At 35.4% G+C, this 12115-nt stretch overlaps 1 protein-coding gene across 2 annotated transcripts; it reads right to left on the reverse strand.

Annotated features, from left to right (window-relative positions):
* Window positions 1-1397: 1397 nt before the first annotated feature.
* Window positions 1398-11711, reverse strand: LOC136224709 (uncharacterized). 2 transcript variants are annotated; one of them, XM_066013121.1, is made up of 15 exons: window positions 11518-11711; window positions 11022-11176; window positions 10243-10412; window positions 9974-10120; window positions 9821-9872; window positions 8922-9096; window positions 5259-5341; window positions 4606-4815; window positions 4081-4197; window positions 3726-3858; window positions 3235-3342; window positions 2896-2961; window positions 2546-2805; window positions 2356-2418; window positions 1398-2044 (listed from the first exon to the last, which is right to left on the reverse strand). In XM_066013121.1, exons 1-15 carry the CDS (start codon window positions 11585-11587, stop codon window positions 2024-2026), a joined length of 1830 nt encoding a protein of 609 aa, XP_065869193.1. In that variant the 5' UTR covers window positions 11588-11711; the 3' UTR covers window positions 1398-2023. The 2 variants fall into 2 exon arrangements, with proteins under 2 accessions (XP_065869193.1, XP_065869199.1); XM_066013127.1 differs by lacking the exon at window positions 4081-4197.
* Between the last annotated feature and the right edge of the window lie 404 nt (window positions 11712-12115).

Below are 12115 nucleotides of genomic sequence, written 5' to 3' on the forward strand. Positions count from 1 at the left end.
AGTTTAATTGATTAAAGTAAAAAATAAAATAAAATATTACTACCTCCGTTCCATAATATAAGCCATTCTAGAGATTTTTTATATAAATTAAGGAATACAATTAATGTAGAGCCTAATTAATGAATTTACATTGATTAACTTAAAAAAAATTATCTCTCATGTAATGGCTGGGCAATAAGCACTGAAATGTTAAAAAACACATAGATTAAGACAAAAAAACTTCCTAAAACGACTTATATTATGGGACGGAGGGAGTACGACTTGTGGAATCCATTGAATAATAGTAATAGGAACTAACTATTACGCACTATTTATTTGCAGGCAGAACTAGTTTTCTAGTATTTGTTTACTTAATTTAAAGGAAATTTTTAGGTCAGTCAACAAAATTTTTTTTTTATGAAAGTGAGAAAAATGTTTTACCCTTTTTTAAAAAGAGAAACATTTTCCAAAACTCTTGAAACACAATTTTTTTTTACAACAAAACATGACTTAGAGAGGATTTTTAGTAGACGTGTTAAAATATTTAAGATTCGATTGATTTTCTTTTTTCGAGATTCATTGGATTTTTTAGTACATGTCATATTTTTCTCAATTAAATATTTAATTTTAACCGAGGTGGTTCCAGTCTTATAAAATATATATATATATATATATATATATATATATTATAAAAATGCCACATATCATTCCATTAACTTAAAATTACAAATACATCACGAAAATAAAGAGGAATAAAACCTCAATCCCATACATGCTACAGCCAGTACAAGACCCACAAAAGGAAGAAAATAGACTACAAAGACCAATAAAAGCCATAAAAAGTACAAATACAACAAACATAGAAATCATATCTTTCTCTTAAGTCGAATCCTGTTAAAAAAACCGATGTAATCCATACTTCATCATTTAGGCTCTTCCTGACATTCGGATCCGAGTCCTTTCTGTTTTTGCAACCACGCAGATCTATAGATTTACAGACAAGATAAACCTTTTCCACTCTTGCTAAGACCGAAAAAATAATAAATAAAAAAAGTATAGGTCACATGTGTAGATCTGACGGAAAAAGAAGTTCAAGAAAGTATATAGACTTCATAACTAATAAGAAAATGTAAATATAAAATTAAAAACGAAGACTAAAAAAATATAAATGGGAGGAGAAAGAAGGAAGACAAGCTTCCTTCTTCCTCTAAGTAAATCTGAAAAAGTGACGGCGACGGTGACAGTAGTGGTAGTGGAAATGACTGAATTTGAAAAGAAGAAAAAGCAATAAGAGGAAAAAGTAGAGAGGTCAAACAAAGAACAATAAGAGAATTAAAGGCTAATTATGAGTTTCTAGTATTTACTCAATTGTATGTGCATATGTTTTTATTTTTCTTTTCCAAAACTAGTTCTACGAATGGAACTAACAAATTCTTCTTACATCTTACACATTCACAAAGTCTACAATATACGCTCCATTTTGATTATAGGAATGAAAAGTGGGAGAAATCCAGTTATTGATATCATAAACGAGTCAACTAAGTAGAGGCCAAATAAAGAACAATAAGAATTAAACACCTAATTAAGTACAAAATTAGTAAAAATATTAACAACTTAAGCCGGAAAGCTTAGCGCAGATGTCTTCCAGTACTGGCTTCCGATTCGATTCCTGTCAAGTTAAAATATGGCCAACAATCTAAGATTCCAAGGCCCTTTCACTTGCAAAAGCGCTTATTTATATTCACATAGCTACAGATTGTAGTTCCAACCTCGAAAATTCACAGCCAGCTGCTGCAACTTCCATGAACAACGAGGAATTGCAAAAAGGAACACTTTTGTACAGTTACAGCCTAACCAAACTCAGATTTTAATCTTTGTACTGCTGAGCATTGCAATCTTCATGAAACAACGTATTTCTGAAGTGCAACATAGGTTGCAGCTTGATCAATGTGGGCATCCGTTGAAAAATTATTCTGTGCTTGAGCTTCTGAAAACTATCTGTCGCTGCTAAAATTTTCAATGTCTTGGCAGTTGGTATTGTCCCCTATATGTCACCAGCCACAACCTGGAATGTGCAACGGATTAATACATAATTATACACCTAACTTGTTACTTTATTCCGTTTGACAGTCTGAACTTATACTTGAACCTATCGCACACCTAAACTTGTCATTTTGGACCTCCCGTCCCTTATTTGCTGACATGACACAGAACATATTCAGGTGAGAATTTGACTCAACAGTGCCATATCAACTTTGAAGTCTGCTAGCAAATAAGAGTACCGGAAGTTCAAAATTGACAAGTTTAGGTGTATTATGTATTAAGCCAATGTGCAACCATCTGCTTCAACGCATCATTTAATTCAAGTACAGTCACCTCAGCTTGGGATGCAGTCCTTTCCACAGCCATCCACCAGTCGTCACCATCTTCATCGATGTTCTGCTTGCAGAGGTTAATATGATTGAAATCTCAAACCAATTGACTAGCAGATATATTCAACTCCAGAGGAACAAAACTAGTCTCCTACAAGATGCTTAACGTTTGTGCTTAAAGTAAAAGAACTAACCCTTTCGCCGAGCTCCATTCTTTTCTGCTTACATTCAACATCATCAGCAACTCTTATAGCTTCAAGCCACCAAGAATCTTGGCAGCCTTCCATATCATTACCATCATTGTAAAGCAGAACTCTTTCACACCCATTGTCACCATATTGACAATCAAGGTTACTGTTTGTCATTTCATTATGGTGTACAACTTGTACTGAATCATAGGCATAAGGATCAGGGATCAAATTTACTGGGATTGGTCGCAACGGAGATCGATAACCTGAAAGCCATAACATAGATCAGCTTAAATGGATTATTCTTGCGTTGCATGGGTATTGTAATCAGCAAACTCAAAAAAGAAATGTAGTACCTTGGCAATCTGGATCATAACATTTCTGATAATAAAAATCCCTCTTCAGATCAACAACATACATAACTGAAAAAAAGAAAGTGTGATTGATTGATTTTCGTAAGATTGTTTCTTTTACTAAATAGACAATGTGGCAACTCAAAGACACTGGCAATTAAGCTTGTTGTCAAGCAAAAGGTTTTAAAGTATGATCTTCAAAATATTTTAGTGTTTACACCATTTACAGCAACACTATTCTGAAGTCCCGAGTCCGTGTTAACATAAACAATTGTGAATCAGCACATAAAGTAGTATTAAATTTTTATTTCCAACGAAAATACAGAACCATAAAAGGCATACCATGATTGCTTTTATGCTCTCTACCAATTCGCTCACAATATCTATTTCTTAACATGCTGTAGACTATCAGTCCGTCCTCTGAGAACCAATACCAGCTTCGAATCTTCCCTGATTTACAAGGTAATAAAGAGCATTAGAATTAAATAGCATATGATATGTAGCTACCCATAATAGATTATGACAGGATTAAGTAACCAAGAATTTTCGTTTTTATTTGTTTTTATTATTTAAAAAAAAAAAATCTTTGTCATAATTAAATAAAACCAAATAAATCTCCCATAGCTGCCTGCAAAATTCAATAGATTGATTTCTTGATCTAGCAAGGAAAATTTCAACACGGTGAAATTCAGAAGGAACCTACAGGTGTTAATTTGGTATTAAAGAATGGAAGTAATACCAGAAACATATCATCTAAACAGTTTATTAGGCTTTAGGATTTTGCTATGTTGTGAAATCCAAGAAAAGAAATGTACAAATGTAAATTGTGGAACCTGATACACTTCCAACAGAGGCAATAGATTCTACAAATTTGTCCAAGGATGGGAATGGTGAATTTCCCATTTCATATGTTCTTGAGGTGGCATTTGCTTGAGCGTAATTGCACCTTCTAGAATAATAGTTTTCCTACAACCAGAGATATTTCAGATTATAAGCAAGACAAAACATATCTTTTTAACAAAATCGCACATAAAACAGAATTCCATATATCAGGCACATGCATGATCAGTGACAAGTATCCTAATGGATAGTCCTCACAGGGTTCTTTGAAGTGTATTTATTGTAAAATGACATAATACCATATGAGGTAGACATGCCATTGAGATACAACTAAGGCAGTGCTAAAACCTCTGTATCAAAATGCAGGGTCTTCACACAATCCAAGTCAATTTTGCAGATTAGAAGCTTCTCGCAATCAGCATCCATATTGCAGATCAGAGACGCCATGAACATGTCTTCTTCCAACTGTTATTCACCAATACTAGAATATTACTGAATGGTGAAAAATTATATTCTCGAGCAGAAAGGATAATAGCTTATTGGCTAATGCTTGAGGTTGGCATTCTCTTTCAAGGCAATCAGAATTTAAAACCTCTAGTATCCATAAAAGTTTGCAAGGGAATAAATTTTGCCTAAAAAAAGCTAAAACAAAACAAATGAACAGGATAACAATTGAACAAAGACCAAGCATCTGGGCATTGGGCGATACACATTGCACTTTGCATATAGTAAATAAGAGTTCCTAGAATATAACGAGTCCTATAAAGAGTGACAGGCCATTTGGGTCAACTGCTCATGTTGGTTAACAGAAAAGTTTCCCACTCAAATAACTGGCCTTTGATTTGTTGTGCATAGGTGAGAAGAATAACATACCATCTCCTTACATTTGAAGCGCCCAGTTGGTACAAGAATCGACGTCTTCCCTGCCTTCGATGATAGAGCTAAACGAAAGACACGGTTTCTAGAATAGACAGCAGTATCTACAAAAAGTTGGCTTGCGGAATCAGCACTTGAATCTTTGAGTACATATAGCTCTCCAAATCTTCCATATCTCTCCCTTGCACTTGAGATCCGAGAGCATATCTGACAAAATGTCAGTACATAAAGATTTAGAAATCTACATTTCAACACATTTAGGGAGAAACAAGAAGAAAGCTATAACAATCAATGTTGTAGAAACTATGTACTCCCTCCATCACCCCACGAATATAAATAACACCATGCTAAAAAAGAAGATAATATTGCTTTTTAACTACTATATCCTTTACATTAATGAAGTGATTAAGTAAATAGAGCATTCAATTATTCTAAAATTAGTAATTTTAAACCATATGATATATTACAAAATTGAAGTATAAAATGTAGTTAACAAGAGTTGTGCCTATTTCATGAGACATCAAAAATATGAACTTGTGTCTATGTTCGTGGGACTAAAGGAGTATATGACATTACATTCCATATTGCATGCTTCATAAGAAGTAACATGCATCGGCAATACACAGTTGATATGCCTGACCAAAGAGTACCTCCGAAACAAATGCACCTGCATGAGAGTTGTCCTTAAAAGCAGTCCCTGGAATGTGGAAGATCAAGTGACGCGAGAACTTTTCTGCATGCGTGAAACTAAAAGACATAATTAGTGAACGGAATGCATATCATAAGGTGCCTCTTGTCATAGATTGCAAAGGTGAATGCTATCAAAAAATTCAGAGACGCCATCATACTAATGTAATGTAGAGTTCCAGTCTCCAGACAAGAGAACCTTCTTCTCTATTTTAATGTTAGCCTGGCCAGTTTTTAGTTTTAGCTTGAGAGGGCTTAAGCTAATTGTTTCCCATAATAAAGTTCTGCCCAATTCAAAGAGACCTCATCCCACTCCACTCCAGTATTGAAATTACAAACCTAATCCACAAATTTTTGGCTTTTTTTTTTTTTAATTTTTTTATGCTGCCAACTTACGTCTAAATTCTCAAATGTATAATACAACAACAAACAACAACAACAATGTAATAATACAAGTATGGGTCTTCTAGGTATGGGTCTCCTCTCCTTCTATGTATATATATATGTGTGTATTTGTAACAATTTAAAACATATCAATGTAGCATCTTAGTCTATATGGTATCCCATGGATTTCTCTGTATTTTCATGGTAGAATTCTTTTTTCTGGGTAGTGTTTCCAGAGTTGTGTTTCTGCAAGGGTTCAATATTTTCTGGGTAGTATTTCCCAGGGTTCCATTTCTGTCAAGAGTTTGGGTCTCTTGAATACTCACTGTTGGGACGTCATTCTATCTCACCACCCCTCTGGTTCTTCCTCTCCGCCTTCTATCGGCGTTTCCTCACATTCCGGCCACCGTGTGTCGTCGTCACTGTAAGAAAATTCCTCCTTACATGGGATCAGAACCTTGTTTCGGCTTCTGTCTTGGGTTTCTGGATTAAGATTCCAGAATTTGTTTTCTGCCTTGTGAGCAGAATTTTTGGGTTTGTAATTTTGGGTTGTTTCTTTCAGCATTAGTGTAATCTGCCTTGTGAGCAGACTGTTTGGACCTAGTGTTCCAAGTCTCACATTGTCTCACTGCCCCTCCCACGAGCTTCCTCTTCCGCTGACCGATCTGCAAATTCCGGTAACAAATCTCCCAGCGTGTGGCAGCACATCTGCGCAACTTGGATTAGTGTTTGGATTCTTTGTGTGGGTTGGCAGTGATTATTGCGTTCTTGGCCTCTCCTTCTGTTATCTGTTTAATATGTTTTTGAGTTGTATTATTTGTGGTGTTTCTGAATTGTATTGTTTTTGAGTTGTATTGTCTTTAAGACTGCTATTTGTATTTGTAGCAAGCTGGGCATGACTAAAATTCATGCTCCAGCTTGAGGGGGAGTGTAATAATATAAATATGGGTCTTCTAGGTATGGGTTTGCTAGGTATGGGTCTCCTCTCCTTCTATGTATATATATGTGTGTATTTGTAACAATTTAAAACATATCAATGTAGCATCTTAGTCTACATGGTATCCCATTCTCTGTATTTTCATGGTCTGTTACAAACAACAACAAAACCTTAGTCCCGAAATGATTCGGGGTCGGCTAACATGAACCATCATATAAAACCGTGAAATCAAGTCGTGTCAGCGATACAAATTCGCTCCCTCCACTTCGTCCTATCCACTACCATATTTTCTTCAATTCCCAGTAAACTCATATCACTCTCGTTCACCCTCCTCCAAGTTTGCTTAGGTCTTCCCCTACCCCTCACCACTACATCCCTTTGCCAATCTTCGGTTCTCCTAACCGGCGCATCAAGCGCTCTACGTCTCACATGGCCAAACCACCTTAGTCGGTTTTCTCTCATTTTATTCTCAATAGATGTGACCCCTACTTTTGTCCTAATTATTTCATTACTCACCCGATCCTTTCTCGTATGACCACACATCCATCTCAACATACGCATCTCCGCCACCGACATCTTATGGATGTGATAGTGTTTCACTGCCCAACACTCCGTACCATATAACAATGCGGGTCTGATTGCCGTGCGGTAGAATTTTCCCTTCAATCTATTAGGCATGCCAGGGTCACAAAGGAAACCCGTAGCACTCTTCCACTTCGACCAACCAGCTTTAATCCTATGAGCAACATCTCCATCTACTTCTCCATCCGTTTGGATAATAGATCCTAAATACCGGAAGCGATCTGAGGCCTGAACAACTCTCCCATCTAGGGTGATTGTCCCTGCCTCCCTACTCCTATGGCCGCTAAACTTACACTCCAAATATTCTGTCTTACTTCGGCTCAACATAAAGCCTCTAGATTCTAGAGTTTGTCTCCATAGTTCCAACTTCCTCTCCACTCCTTTCGTCTCATCAACCAACACAATATCATCTGCAAACAGCATGCACCATGGTATACCATCTTGAAGTGAACTTGTTAGTTCATCCATAACGATGGCAAAAAGAAATGGGCTTAGTGCGGAACCTTGATGCACTCCAATCGTAATAGGAAATTCTTCAGTCTTCCCAACACTAGTACATACACTCGTGCATGCTCCCTCATACATGTCCTTTATGATGTCAATATATTTCCGCGAAATGCCTTTCCTTATCAAGGCCCACCAAAGTACTTCCCTTGGTACCTTATCATATGCTTTCTCCAAGTCAATGGAAATCATATGCAAGTCTTTCTTCTTATTTCGATAGTGCTCCATTAATTGTCTCATTAGATGGATGACTTCCATAGTTGATCTTCCCGGCATAAAGCCAAACTGGTTTTCCGAGATCTTCACCGTCCTCCTTAGCCTTTGTTCGATCACTCGCTCCCAAAGTTTCATAGTGTGACTCATTAATTTGATTCCCCGATAGTTGGCACAATCTTGGACATCGCCTTTGTTCTTATACAAAGGGATTAAGATACTTTTCCTCCATTCTGATGGCATCTTATTGTTTCTCCAAATTTTGTTGAAGAACGTCGTCAACCATTCGATTCCTCTTTCTCCCCAAAGAGGAATCGAAACAATAATAAAAAGCAGGTAAAAGGACATTAGCAGGATGAGAGACTCATTTTTTATGAGCAATTATGATATTATATTTAAAACTCATTAAAACATTAATAATTTCATGATACCCGTAACTATTTATTCTGACATTTAAATATAGGCAAAAAGCATATTTAAGCCCCTGAACTTTACTTGTTTTAAGGATCAAGTACTTGATCAATTATTTTTTCATATTTAGCCCTTGATCATTGATTTTGTTATGGATTCGGCCCTCATTTAACTTTTTGTCGAGTTTGGGCGGCACGCATCGTTAGGGCGATTCGGCTTATTGACGTGGACAAATAAAAATAAGAGTTTATTGACTAGGATAGATAGATAGTAAAAAGTAACAAGAAATTACAGAAATTAATTTCCAGTAGGTTCTTTCAAATTCGGTCTTCTCCTCTCCCATTTTGTTATTTTCAGCATTAGACGCCAAATCAATCTTCTCCTCTCCCAAACTCAACGGAAAAGTTAAATAAGGGCCAAATCCATAACAAAATCATGATCAAGGGCTCAATGTGGAAAAATAATTGATCAGGGGCTTGATCCTTAAAATAGATAAAGTTCAGAGGCTTAATTATGCTTTTTGCCTTAAATATATTATGGCATGCCATGAAATAAAAGAGGAGGCATATGTAGTGTTCTAAAATTAACACCATACCTGCAGTGGAGGAATCAAGCTCTACTATCCACTCATCATTTCCTTGAATTGAATACTTCTCAAGAAAAGCTTCGAAAATGACAGATATCAAGAGATCCACCATTTGATCACCATTTTTTTCTTGATTTTCTCTTCTGTCGAACTCCAAATCAAAATAAAGGTGGCACGGTGAACCCTGAAACCAACACCTCATGGAATTTATTAGAAAAAAAATAAGGAATCACAATGACAACACAACAGTATACAAAAGGCAAATTACTCTTGTAGTCAAATTTCTTGATCGGCATTAAGTTTATGATGAGTAACTGTTTCTTTCAGGCAATTTAAAATTCATAATATCAACACCACTAAAAGCAAGCAGAGCAGAGAAGGTAGCAAAGAGATAAACTTAGGCTTCAGAAAATTATTTATGTATAGCAACTACAAATGAAGACATCCAAAGCTTGCAGTTATATGTAAGAGCAAGCATGTACATATCCAAGCATTTAATTTAAGAAAGCAAAAAGACAATTGATCACTGTAACTGATAAATAATAGACCAGTTTTCTCCCCACTTGACTCATTGGCCGAAGGTGTGGATAGAAAAGCTAAGGGTATAGAAGGAAAAAGGAAAATGAGCTGGCAAAGTTAGTTTCTGCCTTGGCAGAAAGTTTAGGAAGTCAATTATATTGTGTATGTGTGCAGGCTGCAAGGTAGGAAATGATTATTTCCACTTTTCGCTCATGGCTTTCAGCTTCGAAAGAGGGAATACCTCCCTGTAAATATCGTCCTACTATCTTTCATGCTACTGTTTTACTTTGAGTATTTCAATTATCAATAAAGCTTTCTCCATTTCTTCTCAATATCTGTTTCTGCTATTATTTATCATGTTATCATTGGTTGAGTTTCTCAACATTCACCTCCTGAATTACTTCATAATGGTGGCGGAATTTTGGGTCCATGTTTTTATACCTGAAAATTAGAACAGCACAATAAAATTATTAAGACGGATAGAACAATTTGATGGTATTTATTAATTAAAAAAACATACAATAAAAGTTAAACAATAAGACCTCCTCCAGAACTCCTCATATGTTGAAACAAGGAATCTCCTTTGCCCGTAATGATGATCTTGATAACTGAAAACATGCACATTCACATGTTCTTTTGCGAAATTCAATGCTTCATTCTGCCTAGGAAAGGTTGTCCAAACTCCCTTCCTAGAGAAACCAGTAACTCAAGTTCAGGACATTATAGAAAACGCATTTTGGATATAAAGTGAACTGCTGTCTCAAATAATTGATACATACGATTGCTAATAAGAAAAGGAGAGGACAAGTACCTCAAGTTTGATTTCTGTCCTTCCGTAAGATTAATACGTATCTCATTTAGCAGCCGCAACAAACTGATTGGCCTCTTTGGAGGCACACCATGTGGCGACCCATAAAATACAATAGGGGAAATCTGCTTTCCACAGCTTGAGTTGTTCCCTTTAACTGTGTTTGAACCAAGCTGAAGAAATAACGATTAAAAGAAGTAAATGATTAAGCACTGCTAAAGAATACACATCTTAACATGGACTTCTGAGCAGCGAGTAAAAAATGCAAAAGAGTTCAATAACAACAAAGAGAAGATAGATACATACTTAAGTATGGTTCACACCTTCACCTGCTGTCATTGAACTTATAACTTATAACCAAAATTCACCAGGAACACTTAATTTCAATTAACATTAGGTCTTTTGTGAGATAATTTAAGGAAACTGTCAAAATTACTGAGATAAATCCAAAGAAAAAGTCCTTCGATTCATCTATAAAATTTGTACTTCACTAACATATCAAATTTCCAGCTGAATTTAAATTGGAGCTTGGCAATAATTACCTCTTCAAATACAAATTTAAGTTCAGTTGCTTTTGATGGCAATATAATTTAGTCACATCTCAGCTTTTGTTTGACAACTCTAGCAACAACAAGAAGTGATGGACTGATGAAAATGAAGCCAGGTACAAAGCAAAACACGACCTCTACAAGTTCATGTAAAATTTAGGTTCTTATGAGCCACAAGACAAACTGAGAAATTGAGACATACATGGAAAAACAAAAGCATGAAAGAGTACGAACCTTTTCCATAGTGATCTGTGCATCAATTGCATTCTTCTTTTTTGCTCGTGGGGCTGATCCTGATGATGGAGTGCCAGAAACTGATGGCACCTCATCTACTCCATTTCCTTGCTTCAATTTGCTTTTGCTTCTTTTTCTCTCTCTGACCGCAGATTCTAAAGACAAAATCCAAGTCAGTCGTCATAAAGTTCAGGGAGTAATAAACTAGCATCCGGATACAAATTCATGAGTCCTTGATGTTCTTAATTTAGTTACTAAAACTTTAAAATGTATCAAACATTTTCTAATTAGCGTCGAGTTAAATTAACATCAGAGGAGCAAATACATCCAAATCCACTTCTATAAATTGAAATGAAAACTACAGAAATCGAAATTACACTATAGTTGAGCATTAAAAACCTAGGAACCAAAAGCTTCATTTTTCTTTAATTATGTTTCCTTTGTTTCAAATTTCTTAGCAGCCAAACAAATAAAGAATGAGAAAAGACGAACTTACGAGGCGGAGAGATGCCGCACTTGAAACAATTGAATAATCTGTCTACATCGTCCGTCGTGCTTGATGACATATTAATTTCTTACCTATACCTAAGATCGCCTCTTTCTCTGTCTATGTTGGTAGAAGAATAAGCGGGAAAATAAGATTTATGAAGCAAAAGGGAAGAAAGCACAGCAACAGTTGTGCCAATTGCGGTTCCCATTTTTTATTTTATTTTGGGATAACGTTATCAAATATATTAATTTTGGTCATGTTTATAAAAAAAATTAGAAAAATTGGATGGATTGATATATATATATATATATTTTTTTTGATAATAATACTAATATTTCATTAAATCATAACATTAAATCATAACATTACAAGTACGCAAGAGACTAGTAAGAAATAAAACCTTACATACATATAGGCTACGTCTAATACAAAGTCCACGAGAGCAAGAAAATGACAATTAAAAGCTAGAAAATGATTATTAAAAGCAAAAAAAAGTCATTTTTTTTTTATGCTAAAAAAAAAAAAGTCATTAAAGGTACATTGAAAAGAAACAACATTTTGTTTCAAAAAAAATAAATAAATAAACAACATTTGAACCATATAT

The sequence above is a fragment of the Euphorbia lathyris genome, chromosome 1 (genome assembly GCF_963576675.1).
Source record: "Euphorbia lathyris chromosome 1, ddEupLath1.1, whole genome shotgun sequence".
In the NCBI taxonomy this organism is placed as follows: domain Eukaryota; kingdom Viridiplantae; phylum Streptophyta; class Magnoliopsida; order Malpighiales; family Euphorbiaceae; genus Euphorbia; species Euphorbia lathyris.